This window comes from Buceros rhinoceros, unplaced genomic scaffold, assembly GCF_000710305.1.
Source record: "Buceros rhinoceros silvestris isolate BGI_N320 unplaced genomic scaffold, ASM71030v1 scaffold13737, whole genome shotgun sequence".
Classification (NCBI taxonomy): domain Eukaryota; kingdom Metazoa; phylum Chordata; class Aves; order Bucerotiformes; family Bucerotidae; genus Buceros; species Buceros rhinoceros.
In genome coordinates, this window is record NW_010424038.1 from 6,859 (window position 1) to 23,153 (window position 16,295).

The 16,295-nt window shown below is 38.0% G+C and overlaps 1 protein-coding gene across 1 annotated transcript in view; it reads right to left on the minus strand.

The window, feature by feature from the left end:
- The window catches only part of LOC104497392 (cyclin-G-associated kinase-like), a gene marked incomplete at its 5' end in the record, with an annotated part of 21,235 nt that extends 6,218 nt beyond the window's left edge, over nt 1-15,017 (minus strand). Inside the window, 7 exons of the mRNA XM_010140636.1 lie at nt 2,647-2,768; nt 4,619-4,767; nt 4,862-4,911; nt 11,363-11,486; nt 13,536-13,647; nt 14,201-14,313; nt 14,882-15,017. Of these exons, the coding sequence (XP_010138938.1) occupies nt 2,647-2,768; nt 4,619-4,767; nt 4,862-4,911; nt 11,363-11,486; nt 13,536-13,647; nt 14,201-14,313; nt 14,882-15,017 (806 nt within the window). The remainder of the gene's footprint in view (nt 1-2,646; nt 2,769-4,618; nt 4,768-4,861; nt 4,912-11,362; nt 11,487-13,535; nt 13,648-14,200; nt 14,314-14,881) is intronic.
- Between the last annotated feature and the right edge of the window lie 1,278 nt (nt 15,018-16,295).

Genomic DNA, 16,295 nt, shown 5'->3' on the forward strand with positions numbered 1-16,295 from the left:
TATTAAACCTAGTGAAAAAACCATTACAGAAGTTACTGAATATGCTAATTCCTTCATGTAATGAAGTCCAAGGTCTAGCTGAATCATTCGATTTGAAATTTCTATCTGAAATGTTTAAATTTGATTACCAAACACAAAAGATACTGTATAGTATCCGATTGCTGAAACATGAATAATTGCTTTAGCTTAACACTGTTTGAAATTTTCAGCTGAGTTTTATTACGTTACTGTCGCTAATATCCATTTTTAAGTTTGTTTCCTGGCTGCTATCTGAAACCCCAGTGCTATTTTGGCTGATCAATGTGGACTTCTGCTGCAAGTCAAGTCCTTAGATCCAGAAGAACTAAACTTAGTCTTCTGACTAAAATCACCTGAGATTAAGAGCCTGCCACAAAACTAAGAGGTGGCAATTAAAACTGATCCTCTTTCTACAGGGACCATGGCAACACACATCCCAGATTCATCCCTGTAGTATAAAAGACTAAGGATTCAGAAGAGGTAATGGTTGATAGAATAGGATCTCTCAAGTTTTTTTGCTAGCAACATGAGGCAGATTTTTTTGGTAGTCATTTGGCATGGGAGTGTGGAAATGGAGAAGGAAATGTTTTTCCTCGATTTGTTTTAACAGGCCATTTCCTTCAAAACCAGGCTTCTATTCAAACCATTACTCAGATCCGGCACCTTAAGAGCCATATTTTTAAAAAGCAGTTCAGCAAATCAGTATTGTTAATGGTGTAACTTGCAAGCTCAGTGATTTCCAGAAGTCACTAAACTAAATTAATTTATGGTTCTATGGGCTGGACCCTGCCTTTGAGTTAAATTTCACACAAATGGAACAAAAACATGGTCCCTACCCTGAGATGCCTACACTTAAGACAACACATTAGTGAATACAAGGGAAAAATGAAACACTGATCCACATGTCAAGCAATGATGTATGTACACTTGCATTACAAAGCCACTTCCAAATTAAACATCACACTAAGACAAAGGGAGAAAAATCATTGTACAGAAAGGTCAGCAAGCAAGCCACAGCAAACTCTTTGCAGATGTGGCACGAAGTCAGAGAACGCTTTTGCAAAACTTTAAAGACCACTCTACAATCAGAAATACAGCACTCAAAATGAAGAATATCTTATTCATTAGTTAACAAGCCTGATGACAGAACCTTGTACTTGAGAACAAAGCTTGCTAAGTTGCAGAATGGGAGCAAAGGAGAAGACTCCCATACAGAGACAAGACAGTAAGCATTTGAATTTTTCCTTGTATGTTTTTACAAGGTTGATAGATCTTGGCTACAAAAATAATCAATCCTCAGGTATAAACAATCATTAAGGCACTAAAAAAAACAATGACTGGAAAAAGCCAGATTGAGCATAAGTTTTGTCCCAAAACCTCAAAAAGCAAGAAGAGTTTTGTGTTTAAACTACTTTGAAAAGAAATAACCTTCATAAAATAAACATAACTTTTCCTAGTGTGTGTATAATCTTAACTTTGTTCATTTAAACACAGGTCAAATACAGCTGAAGGAACACTTAAGCACATTTAAAGAGCTGCAGCATACCCAGTTGCACATCTTTGCCATTAAATTCCACCAAGATGGTCTCGTACTCACACCTTCTTAAAGCCGTGCAAGTTTTCAAGGATGACCATCACTGCATGGCCCCAAATAATTAGACACAGCAAAGCGTTACTGCAGGTGTCCAGGAGTTACTTCAGCCTCTGGCATATGGACTACAGTCTTGCAGTATCAACAGAACAGGATGCCAATTAAAAACAGATTCCAGTCATTGCTTATCCAGAAAGACTTAACTGTAGCTGAAGCAGGGAGCTGCCATTAAGCCTTGTTTTCACTGCTTGTTCTCAAATGGATCACTCAAATTACAATATTAAAATATAACAATTAACTGCATTATTGCAAACCTGTACAGTAAAGGTCAAGAGACTGCAAAGCCCTGCCTGGTTCTGAATCTCAACCACCTAGAGGCACTTGCACCTTTACCTTTACAAGGAGCACTATGCAGGAAAATAAGCATGTCAAAATTCTCTTACACAAACATAACAGTATCCTCATGTTTTTAAATCTTCAACATAGTAACTATTCCTTAAATTGATTTTCCTCTGGTGTTTGACAGGAGGTAGCTCTTATCAAGAGTTTTACGGCTTTTGGAGGTTATATCAAGGTTAAGAATACAAAAGAGAACTGTGAAAGTTACATAGCCATCAGCTGCCAGCAAAAAAGCAAGTTCCACCAGAAGTCTCATAGTCAGTTTCTGCAATTCTACAGATACAGATTACATGCTAAATAGGCAGCAGAGAGAAATGCAGTGTATACTCAGCTGTCCCTCAGAAAACAAGAACAAAAATACAGGGCAAACACTGAAATAGTACAGCAGATTCTTTCTCCGAAAGACTACTTTGTCTAAATCCCTCCTACACACTGCTTTCCATGCTGTAAGTAAGCAGGGGCTACATTACCCTATTAGTTTGCCTGCAGAGAAAACTTATGCAAGTAACTTTCCTAAAGACAGCAGGATGGAATTGCCACCAAGCCTCACAGTAAACAAAGCCAGTCATATCACAAACTGAGTGGATACTACCACTGGATTTGAGCAAAGCACTTCAGATTTCAACCAATTTCTTACAAGGCAGTGCACAATGCAAACATTTTTCTGGTCTTGTTTCAGCCATAAATGCATATTCTTGCATATACTATAAAGATTCTGAAGATTTGGTACTCGTCTTGCTGGCCAGCCACATTCAGAAACCTGCAATGACAGAGACACACTGTCACACACATTTGCATAGCATAAGCTATGTAAAAAGCTTACACAAAAGCATATATATACACACACTACATATAGCGTATGTAAGAGGGAATTTTACACTTTAATGCCATCCTCATGTTCAAATTAAGCAAGATACTCAAGAAAAGTAGTCTCACTGCTCACGCAGTATAAGCACCAGTTTATAAGATGAATTGCAATAGAACTCCAGTCCTGTCTACAGTCTGCTGCACTAGAAGTATCAACAACTCAGATTACTATCTGAAATCTTCTTACAGCAAGGAATAAAGTAAAACACACTTCAACTCGATTTGTGCACATCTTAAGCCAAAAACCCAGAAATACTTGGTTTGCTTTTACATTTGTCTTTTATTCATAGAGCCTCAACAGTTAAGTAATATTCCTTCTTCAATTAGTACTACAAGACACTACCGAATAATCAGCTTCACTGCTAAGAGTCTACATTCTTAAAATCAGCTGTCCAGTAAGAATGCATGTTGTTCTGCATGTAGATGTTTTGCTAGAACCAAGGAAACAACTTAAAAAGCAAGCTTCTTCTACTTCTGTTTATCCAGGATCATAATTGCTGAACATGGAAAACCAAATTTTGCTATCAGCAACATGTTTCCTTACATACATTAACGAGTTCAACAGTTACTCTAGGATGAATTATCTGAACTGACTTAGTATCACAAAAAACTCTCAATGAGATTGTTTTTGCACCAAGCTCAGGAAACAAAGCTGAAAGAAACCGTCTGACATAAAAGGTCTCCTACAACTTTTCACTGTATTCTAGTAGTTTCATTAAAAGAAAGGGCAGTTACATTAGGTGTCACTTTGTGAGAGATTTAAATTGAACCTTCTTTTGTTAATTAAAGCTTACACAAAGTCACTACTGAACAAATAAAAGCTAAGGCAAGCAGTTCCTTTATATTCCTGTTCACAGGATTCAAAGTGGGCTCTAGTACATTCAAATATTACAGTAGCAGTGAAAGAATAACAGCATTACAGCTACAAACTAGAAAATAGCCTAGAAAAGCACGTGTATCAAAAAAAGCAAAAAGAACTGACTTTTAAAATTACTTTCTGGTCAAACACTACTTTTGTTACAAGATGAATACCATACAACACTACCTTCTTTTCTATTGGCTATGTTTTAAACTCAAAATGCTCTGATCATTAGCAGAATCATGGAGACTCCACACCCTATTTAACCTATTCCAAGAAGGACTCACACCCGGCAGACAAGACTTGCAAACTACCATTCACTAAGCTATACCAGTATTTCAGGCATTAGCATCAGGCATCCAGGTGCTAGCAGTCAGCTCGCACTGAGCCATACAGGAGTCAAATGGTATGTAGCTGGACAAGAACAAAATCCAGTAAAAAAGTTGTGCAAATCAGTTGCCAAAGGAATGCTCCCTTTGGTTAAAGAAAACCTCTGAATGTAGGAGAGATTTAAAATTTAATAAGATTTTTAATTATGTTAAGTATTCCCTATACAAATCTGAAACATGTAAGACACCTATATAGGTTTTCAAACCTATATAGCCTAGACATATAACCTAGAACCCATATAACTCTATAGCCTAGAAAACACAGGCTTTAGTCCATAAGATTAAAGATTGGTTTTTAATCAGTTAAATTTGGACTGAAAGCAAAGACAAGTAGAATACAGGTTACTCTTCAACCTTAATTTTACGCTTATTTTCTTTAATCATCTTTTGGATTACGCAGCCTCCTTTAACGTATTTCACAATAAAAAGCTGAAGATACAATCAAGCCATTGTGTTGAAAGACCTTTTATAGAAATAGAGAAAAACTATACACACCCTGTTATGGAATCTTGAAGGCCTGTATGTTCTTGTAGAGAGATTGTACACAGCGTAGTGACCAGGATGTTTAGAGTCCAGACATAACCGCACATCTTCTATGTTATTTTTGATGGCAGATTCTACACCTTCAGCTGGAAATGACATTACTGAAGACAGAAGAACAAACACCAGGTGATGTAGTCACTTTTTCCATATATTAAGAACAATCAGAAATTATTAAGACAGACATAGATACCGTACCAGCAATTCTGGAAGTGATGTATGATATATCCAGGTCTCCTTTTGCGTAACTGAAACGGAACACATTGGAGTTAATATTGGGCAATAGAACCATTCAAGCCATAATTCTAAAACCCAGGCATCTCAGGCTACACCTACCACCAAGAATGTTTCATTTCTTCCATCTGAGGCTTGTTACCTCACACTTCAAGGTTTCCAGAATAGAGTTCTCACAATAGACCTTGTATTTGAACAGTTACTCATTCACATCTGTTGATCCCCCATCTCTGAGGATTTTGTACAGATGCTTTCAATGTTTAACTCATTCCTCTAATCCCTGCTCTTACCGACCAACTTTAATTGTAGGTATCAGTTTGAAAGCCTAATGAGGATGCAGTGACATCTCTAATGGAAGATGTCATAGTGCTTAAAACAAAGACTGTTGAAACATTACACTTTAAATCATGTAATTGTCATGTTACTATCTGGCCCACATGGCCATGCTGCCCCATTTCTGGATTCAATATAAATAGAAGGTAACTGACTCTCTTCCTTCATTTAAATTATTTCTCAAAAAATTCACTTCCAAAAGTCCCATTCTGAGCATGGCATTAATCATTACTCATCTCTTTCTTGAACAGTTGTGCACAGTTTTAAAGAGCAGTCTTCTGAAATACACTCTCCCAGTGATTTTTTTTTTAATTTAGATCCAACTTCTTTTGATATAAAGAACTACCTAATACAATAGCCTGAGAACAAAGAAGCATTATCTCTTCAATGCTGTTAACATTGAGGTTAAGCAGCAACTCAGAAGCACAGATGTATTAAAAGCAAAAGAATAACAGTCCTCACACATTCTCCTTTTGGAACACTTTCTGAATTGACTTCTTACTAGCAACATCACTAAATTCAGCTTTGCTTTTTACATTTGTGTAAATGAAAAGTGTCCTATTACTAGGAGGATGGGTCTCACCATATATACATTGCTGAAGTAGTGCAGCTTGGATGTCAACAACAGAGCTCAGCCAACCCAAAGCTTGCTGTTTTGCAGGAAAAGATCTCCATGCCTGTTACAACTGAAAAAGCTTCAGAAGGTTTGTGCTGTCTTAATTAAAATGTAGCTGCTAAACTGCAAAATCAGCACAAGGCTCCTGGAGCATATGACCTTATCCTTGAATTACTATTCTTTGAACTTTGACTTAAGATGTCTGAGCTATTTCAGCAGTAAGACTTGAACGCAAGGTACTCTGGTGTTAGCAGAGTACTTCACGTCAGACTGGTAACTGAGATTCTTTTAAACAGCAGGAAAGTGAAAAAACACTTCCTCTTCACACTGGTAAGCATTAGTACACATTTCAAGATCAGGAATACAGTCTTTCCTTTATGTTAACAGCAGAGATTTCATTTACATAGCAATGTTGCTGACAGGCGGTAAGAGCAGAAGAACAGGCAAACAAATTAAGAGACTGCACAGAGGTTTTCAGGCTTGTGATCCATATGAAAAACTCAGCATCAATGCTTTAATTAAGCTGAACAGGAAAGGATGTTATGACATCAATACTTAATCACTTTTCTGATGACACCAGACTACTTCAGGGCTTTTTAGTGAAAAGTTTAGTGGGAAATGTGGCAAATAAGATGATTCTCATTTTTCAGAATAAATAGCTAAACAAAATAAGAAGTTTTAATTAGATGTTAAAAACTTTTCACTCTCCAAGTAGCTGGCACTATTAGTCTTGCCAGAGAACAGCTGCCGTAACTAATATTAAAGGATCATTCCAGTAAACTAAATTTAAAACAATTACCAGACATCTCTACACTCAAGAGAGCAGAAAAACATCTATTCATGAGCTAATCACCACAATTTTCGCAGTTTATTTTTTAAAAGCCAGGAAGAAATGCAGCACTGAAATCCACATAGCTCTGTTGCCACTCAGTTTTGCTTCATAAAACTGAGTCATTCAACTATCTACTGCAATACAAAGATCCATGAAATAAAACATTAATGCCCCAGAAACAATTGCCTTAGAAGCAAAGAAAGCTAACAGTAGAAGGCAGCTTACTGTCCCCTAGATTACTGGATCATAATCTCTTCGGTGCAAGATACCGGTCTGACAAAACAAAAATCATGAATTTTGCAAGCTGTTTTCAATACCAGTGAAGATGAGACACTTGAAACACACACAGGGCATCTGTAACCTGCATGGATGTAGAGCTTAATAAACATAAAAGCTGATCAAGGGCACAGCAGCATCACAAGCAACATGGACGAGCTGAACAGAGGTATGTTGAGGCTGCAGGGCTGCAGACTGCATTACCAGGCACACGTAGATAAATCTGCTGGAATTAAGTTCCCTTGTACGCAGACGCTGCTCTGCCATATCAGGCCGCTTCAGAGCAGTGCATACCTGCTTGAAGTGTGTATACAACCTAGTAATTTTCTTTTAGGTCAGCTTCTATCAATAGAAGGCTGAACCTCTGTGTTCTCTCTCACGTAGCGTGTAAACTGCTTCTGCCTGACCCAAATCTGCAATGGCCCAACATCTGCAAGAGAGGTGGTCTAAGGGACAATCCAGATGGCCCTCAATCACTCTCCTGATCCTAGTGACATGTGTTTCAGTTTTCAAACTTTATTACTTATTAGGATAACAAGTGATGAAAAATTGAATTAAGATAAAAGCAGCTATGGGAGAGAAGAAAAAACTAACTTTTTCTGTGGCAACTACAAAACACTAACTCTTACACTGTAGTCTGGATTAATCCTTAGACCTTCATCTGTCTGCAGATAAAGGAAATAACTCCACAATTCAGAAAAGCAATGACATGTAGGAAGGAGAGAGACTATCTAATGAGATGACAGACTCAAACATGAGGAGCACTTAAGTGTGGTGAGTAAAACGCACAACAAGGAAGAGACATTTCAGTTTGACCAGAATCTCTCCTCCTCAGCTTGGCTGAAGGGTTTTGGAAAGGCAGTCAAGGATGCAACAGTAGAAGAGATATTCTCACATCCCTGATGGTTATTGGCTATAGCCACAAAACAAGTTTGTAAAGACAGAGAATGACCATGACAGAAACAGATATGTCCCGTAATAGATGCAAACAAAGAGTTAACACTTCAGCTTGGTTAAAGCATAGTTTAAGAAAACACAAGACCAATGGTGGTAGCTCTCAGCAGCACATGGAATGTTAAATGCTAAAGAACCTGACTCTACCTTAGGTCCTGCATAATATTAAGCATTAACTTATGTTTTGTCTTTTCAGTGAACTGTTAAACACAGCTAAGATTCTAAATACATTAGAGATTTATCAAGGAATGAAAGTTACAGAACTAAGGGCCACTACAGAACACTGTGGAAAGAGTTTCTCTTTCCATATTGATTAAATATTACCTGGAAAACAAATATTGAAGTATTTGATTCTTACTAGCATAATTACGTAGTTGATGCATTCCCTCTTTTTCTCTCACTTCCGAGACCAGTGTAGTTTATAGTTACCTGAGAGACCACGGAGCAACAGAAGTTCACTTAGACAACACAAGAAAACAAAAAGACAGATGTATGAAGACAGAGGGTCTTCCATAAAAGCAAGATCTGTTTATGTCAGTGCAGAACCTCAACAAAAATCTGTCAGTCTCACATGCTCTGTCAACAGAGGCGATCTGCACAAGTCACCTAAATATAACCCCTTATTCAATTGGCCTATTCCAAACAGCTGTGAAGGACTAACCTCCTCCTGATAATCTTGGGACTTTACATTCACTCTCTGGCAATCCCCTGTCAAGCCATCACAGCCCAATAGAAGTGCTGTATCCTCCATTAGCCAGAAAAGGCCTGTGGCTTGTGTACATAATTTGGGTATTACAAAACTCCCACCTATTAAAAGCTACAAACTAAAACCAGTCCAAATAATTACATTCACAAGCTACTCAATTCTAGTGAATATCCACATGTGACTTTTTGAAATTAATACAAATAAGATGTAAAAGTAATGGAGCTTTTCTTTGGCTAATATTTAGTAAGTTCCACAAGACATGCACTAAAACGTCTCCAACAGCACTTGCAGTCCTGACGGAGGCTCAAACTCTACCACAAAGTAAATAGTCACGGCAGGTAAGGTTTGAAACAGTTTAGAGGATCCCAACAGTTCCTTATGTCCCACACAAATTTAAGGCCTGATCCTGCCATGGGGCTCTTTGCAGGACTCGAGAGCCTCAGATTTCATCTCAATCATACTTCCCCATTTTTGTCAAAAAAGGGATTCTAACTGACGTGCCAAGTGTATAGTTCAGCCACAGAACAGAGTCACCATAATCAACAAACAACTGTAGAGAAAAGCAAGTAAACTGAAGAGCATCTTTTCAGACAGTACTCACTACCCTGTACTTCAGAAGCTGACACATGAGTTTCTGCAGATGTGGCTGGATGTACAGTTACTGTTTTATTCCTTGCACACTACACTTACGGAACCAAAGGAGATTACATAAAGCAGAAAGCCACACACACCTGTAAGGCAGGAGAAATAGGAGTAAGGTGCAGCATGGCATAAGCCACTCCATATTAAAAAGTCAATTTTGGACAGTCCTAATCCACCACTAGAAAAGGGAAAAATGGCACAAGACAAAATTTAATAAATAAATTTCCAGTAACCTTTAAGGAAGAAAACCCTTGCAAGAACAGGAAGAGAAAACTTCTTCAAACATAAGAGACTGATAGAGACACCACAATTCAAGAAGTCACGTGGAGAAAAGAGCACAAGAAGACAAAGTGCAGGAGTACTCCAGAAGCTTGTAGTGTACAATTAATACAGCATCACAATAAGATCTAATACAGGAACTCAGGCATGGGAAGGTAGGGCTACCACACCTTTATCGAAGGTAGAGTAGAATTTAAGCATCAAAGGAAGAAAAGTAGTTTCTCCAGTGTGAGACTTCAGTCTAAACAAAACTGGCAGAATAAGGCAAGGAATTAAGTACCCTCAGTTTTATAAATAGTAGAGTGGTCAAAGGCAAGGAATCTGCATAATACTTCCATGTTTTACCACTTAGTAGATTTCATTTAAAAAGATACCACAAAAAGGAATGAAGTAGAACTGAACAATAGGGGAAAGGAAGACTAGTTCCACAGAAGGTAGCAGGTACAAGGAGGTAAAGAACTCAGGCCTGCAAGACAGCATGTGAAAAGAAATAAAACGGAAAGCAGTTGCTTGAAACTTGTAGCTCGTCATGTTGGTTCACACACGGAATTCCTACAGTTCTGCTAAGCCACTAACAAGTCAGCGCTTTCCATCATGCAACAGTTCATTCCCCCCTGTACACCTCCCTCTCTTTGCTTCAGTCAGTGTGGTTTCCCCAGGGTGAAAAGTTTGATCCTGTGCCATTTGCTTCTGTAGAAAGTTTAAGGACAAACCAAAGCTGCATAGCTTTTGCAACCTTTAAAAAATAAAGGACCTGGCCTTCCTAAGACATGCGTAGCAAGTTTAAACAGACTAAATGCAAGAGCAAACAGCTAAAAATGCACTTGAAGTGACTACAGAGGTGCAAGATCTACAGATCAGAACTTACCTGACCTTCACAAATATTTTTAGAGCAGCACTATGCACAGATTACAATCAGTGAAGAAAAACACGTTGCAAGCAACAGATGCGACTTCAGAAGCCGCAATGCAGTATCCCAATTAAAAGACCACAAACGCTACCTAGTGAAGGACTAGGTTCAGTACTCCTTAGGAGGCTCTAGTTCAGCCTTGGTATTTGGTAGAACTTACCTGCCCTTCCTAGAATTAAAAAAAACCTTTTACACTGCATAAAATTCTATTATGAGTCAATGTATGAATCATACAGATTGATCAGTATTGATCATATAGATCATATTCGTAATGAGACCGAAAATCTGGTAAGAAAATCACCACATACTAGGTATCTGAGAACACATACATCAAACAGGAGAGTATTCTTCCATGTAATGCAAGGCAAAGGAGACAAACGGTGCAGGTTCTCTCACTTTGTCCTGAGGGCAAAAGATTCCACCTGAAAAGTAACTGAAGAGCTCATACACTACTTCCCTGCAGTTTTTCTTCTCAACTCCATTCTCTTTATTTGTACCTTTCATCACTCCATCTTTTTTTCTTCCTCTCTTATCCATGAAGGCCCTATCCACTCATCTAATTCATTCATTCTGGAGCATGATAATCCTATTCCACAGCTCTCTGCCCTGCTCCAGCCCTCACCTGTTCACCTCTCCCAAGCTTTCACTACCTAAAGTACAGCAGGGAAAGTAGTATTTACAGACAGGCTTTTGTCCCCAGCATTCTCATTTCTAGTATACGATTGCTAAAGTAACCTCTGTATTAATAGTAAGTTGTATTAATTCTATTAAGACAAAATAACAGGGCTAGCTCCCAGCTATTAGAGATCATACTTGGAAAAGTATGCTGAATTCGACTGTTTCTGGAGTAAGCTCCTGAATTTTCATTTAGAACTCTTAACAGCACAATTTAAAATTTTTATTTTATTTTTACTCACTTGGCCACAGACTGGATAACTTTAGAAGATGTATCCTTAATATTAGTGAAGAATCGCTCTGTTCCACCCCTCAGAATATCAAAGAACCCTCCATAAGTCTGGTCACATTCTGCAACAGTCAGGCCTAGAGTAGTCAAATAAAAATAATTGTACTTTAAGTCATATCGTGGAACAGGATCCATACTAAAGCAAGTTGCCTACAAAGCTGGAAGTAAATGCACATACAGGCTATGCATTGTGGTAAGGCTCACAGTTCTAAAGTTCTCCTTAACTATGACCTATGCAAAAAAAAACCTTCCTGCAGTCAGGAGGTACTAGAAACTATGTAACACATTGTTTAATTGACTGTTTGCATTTCAGAGCAAACAAGGCAAAAAAATTCCAAAAGTAAAGCATTTATTTCATACTGCCAGTGCAGCAAAACACTGTCTTTTATTAGCATCAGTGTCAGCTTATCATTAGCCAATCTACAGTGGAGACATCTTAATGCAGAGCTTCAAAAGCTGGTGGCATATTTAAGTTACTTTAAAGCACAACATCCCTGCTAATATGATTGTATACAACAAACAGTACTTGCACAGAACAGATGGCCAGACAGCCTTTTGATTATAATCCTATTAGAAAGCTGGATTCTTCCACATAAATTAATATATAGATAACACTACTGCAATAAATATTAACCAATTAAAAAAATTTCCCTGGAACATTAATATCCTTTGTCTCAGTAAAAGTAGTATCAAGCAAGAAATACCAAGAGGGAAGGAAAATTGAATATAAAATATTCCCTTCATATCTTCTATTTTAATTAAAATGTTCCATATTCACATACAACAGATGACAAGATGGGTGCAGAAATTGACTTTTAATAACAAATTAGATGCAAATAAGCCTATCATTTGCTTTTGAACTCTGGATTATCTGTCTTTACAGAATTGCGTTGTTTTGGAGATATGTTTTTTGTTGACTCAATTTAGTACTGCTAGCTTTTGCTCAGCTGGAACCACAACTCCTCCTCCTCATCGTTGCTGTGGTGCAGCCACCCCCTCAAGCTCTCCCTGCACAATCCTCCCATAATTAGCCAGGCTCAAGGCAGTATCGGCTATGGCCAGTTCTGCAAGTCCTGGTTTGACAGCCATTAAGCTTAGTTTAGACTACTGCTTTTTCCTTCTGAGGCTGTCAGACATTAGTGTTTTGGAAGTGACAAAATTAAATAGCTTCAGATTATGATCACTCTGGCAGATGCACTTCAAACTATCATGAAGGGGTCAAAAGTCTTTTTGAGGAGAAGGAGGGAGAGGTGAACCCCAGATGCTTAGGAAAGTATTTCTTCCTCATACAGGCTTTTCACAGGCTAAAATAAATACATGTCAGGTCAGCAACTCCTTACCATTAACAAACTACTGTGGACTGCAGTCAAAATCTCTGCAATTGCTTCTGTGTTTATCAGATTACCTTAACCATTAGACACCAAACCTATTTTAGCACAAAGTTATACTAAAAGCCACAAGATGGTTGCTGTAACATACCTAATCATAAGTAGTTCTTGGAAAGCAAAGACAACTGTCAGTTTGTTAAACAGATGCAATACTGTGCACAAACTCAGGACAGGTATTGTTTTCCTCTGCCACAAAGCAACAAGGACCCACTTTGGAAGGTTGGGGGTTTTTTTAAACAGTTTAAATTTAAACTCCTCTTAGGTTCTCCTCTTTACGCAAGACAGTTTCATATCTCATTGCCTCATTGAATCACAGAGTTTTGGGTTTAAAATAAGCTATTTCTACTAGTTTGTCAAAACCTGAAGACTTCTTTCTCTACAGCTCTTGTTCTTAAAAACATTACTGCTTATTGTATCCACCAATTACACCAAGTTTCAGTTCACTTATTTTAACTTACTCACTTTTACAGGTCAATAACGCATTTTAGTTTCATTTTACATAGGAAACCAAATTTTATCTTGCCCAGCAATGAATGAGAAATTCACATCTGCATATATCAACATACAACCAAATCCCATGAAAAATAAAACTAGGATAGCACCAGTGATAAATGTAAAATTGCTGGTAATTTTGCATAATATCTAAAATCCCCAAATGAATTTTTTTCTACATATAAGATATACATATGCAATTGTTTTCACGCCAACCTGAAAGTTGATGTCTCTTTCTGCACTTACCCGCATTGTACATATTGTTGAGCTGTCCTGCAGGCTTGGAGCTCTGTGAATTGGAGGTCACAGATGTCCGAGGCTGAGCATTGTTTCCATAGCCTCCATTTTGTTCCAGGAGCTGAGAAGAATAATACTCTGAGTATTTTCTTGCCAATTTAGCCAACTTGTTACATTTTGTAAATTACTTTTACTTGGTGAGAACACACATACTGAACCTCTGGAGAAAGCCAGGAAGGTCAGATACAGTAACTGATTCACTTGCAATATTGTGCAAATCAAGCATGGAACAGAAGACACCTAAGTGGGTTTCAGTAGGCAGAGCCTTCATATACTAGATTTTTCTGTGCGATTATAAATAAATGCAGTATGTCAAACAGAGCACTTGTGTATCAAAGAATGATCCAAGATCACGAGAAGTTTTTCAACAAGCAGTAAGAACTACAACCAGTTTCCTTCAGTGTCATGCAAGCTCTGCTTTATAAAAGGTCTTTTCAAAGATCCTACAAGTAGGATCACACAGTTGACTTCAGCTGAATTTAACAAGTGTGAAATTTTCAAAAGCCTAAAGAACAGGGAACCTGCTCTGACATTTGTTATGAAACTCACGCTCACTGGATAAGAGAAGAGAGAAAGGAGACCTAGTAATAATACTGCTTATGAGACATCTTCACCTCTGTGATGGGAGATTTAGGATTCACATTTCTAGCTGCTGCAACTTCCTGCAGTTGATTCACAAGTTCAGTAATTGACAATCTCTCCTCTGGATTCACCTTCAAAGTGGAGCCTAAAAGAACATTTAGACAATGCAACAGGAATCATTCAGAGCTTTTCTCCCATCTGATATTAAAAATTACTTGAGTGCGCTCCAGTGCAATAATCAAACGTGAACAGAGCGAAGCAACTGCTAAATCCGTATCTAAATATCACTGTCAAACAGGAATCCATGAAAAAACAGCATTTAGGGTTAGGAATATTTCAAAGAACATACTTCAGAACCAGATAATGAAGTAACTTTAATACTGTTGGAGACATAGTTCTAGCACTGTAATTAAAAATAAACTATTTGAAATTTAAACAAAATAGAATTTCTAAAGCAGATTCAAAAAAACCAAATCAAAACCCTAGTTGTTCCTATGGACTAATTCAGATCTTAAGCAAGTCAGGCGACAGCACTAAAACCCCAGAAGTTTCCTTTAAAATTTCCAAGCTTTTAATAATGGCTTAATTTTAATAAAACAAGAAGTTGTTGCAGTTAATGTTTTTCACCATCATGTCGGTAACAGTGTTGCACTACTGGTAGTTAATAAGATTTAGCAATAAAGACAGCAAGTTAAATAACATTGTAAACTTACGAATGAGATCATGAAACACAGAATAGCGGGTGTCATTTTGTGGGATGACATATTTTCCATTGACTATGCGAAGTTTAGCTGCATCTTCAAATGGATGTTGCCTAAAGCAGAGCAAGTACAGGATACAGCCCAGCGCCTACAGAGATAAAAGCAGAAACATTTCACAGAATCACAGAGTCATTTAAGATGGAAAATAGCATCAAGATCATCAAGTATCCTGTGATGGTTCTCCAGAAAGCTGGAAGGTCCCCACATTCATAGACAAAAGGAGCTGTGCAGCACCCACCTTTTTTGTGTAAAACTTATCACAGAATGAAAAAGGTTTATAATTACAAATTTTCTGATTCATGAACCCATTGGCTGGTTCTTTTTGTTTGTACTGTCTTTAGTTCAGGCAAGATAATTAAATCAGAATTTTAAACTATAAAATTAATTAAGCTTCCTAATACTCTTTGCAAATTGCAGGTTTCAGTCATCAATGTCTGACTCATGCAACTATAACTATCTTCAGAGGTCTTTAGAGATTGGCTTCACAATCCCTTAGAAATAACGACTCTTGATGTTACTCTGAGATCAGAACACTTACTGAAACATTTGTTTGGCATGTCAGAGAACTCCGAACAGCAATACTGCTGCTAAATAGGTTTGTACAGGTTTTTCTTCCCTTTCACAGAAGTTTTCGGGTTCTGGGATTATCATATTCCTGTCTTTTTTAAAATCACAGAATCAGAGTGGATTTGAAGGTAACTTATAAATTATCTAGTTCCAAACCTCTTGCCATGGGCACAGACACCTTCCACCAGATCAGGTTGCTCAAAGTCCCATCCAACTTGCCCCTCCAGGGAGAAGGCATCCACAACCTCTCTAAGCAACCTGCTCCAATGTCTCACCACCCTCACAATAAATGATTTCTTCCTAATATGTAACCTAAATTTTCTCTCTTTCAGTTTAAAAAACATTACTCCACATTCTATCACTACGCTCCCTGGTAAAGAGTCTCTCCACATCTTTCCTATAGGCTGGTCACCTTTAAGCAACGGAAGGTCATTATAATGTCTGTCCAGCGCCTTCTCTTCTCCAGGCTGAACACCACCAAACTCTCTCAGCCTGTACTCACAGAGGCCTCCTCTGATTATCTTTATGGCCCTCCTCTGGACTCGCTCCAACACGTTGCATCTTTCTCATGTAGGAGGCCCTAGAGCTGAACACTGCACTCCAGGTGGGGTCCCATGGAAGAAAGAGTCCCACAAGAAGCAAGAGTAGAAATGAAAATTAAAGAGTAGAACCAACTCCCTCAACTCACCAGTCACACTTCTTCAGATGCAGCCCAGGATATGGTTGGCTTTCTGGGCTGCAAGCACACATATTCACTGCATATTTGCATCCTGTGTTTCAGGGAGACTTACTATATTTG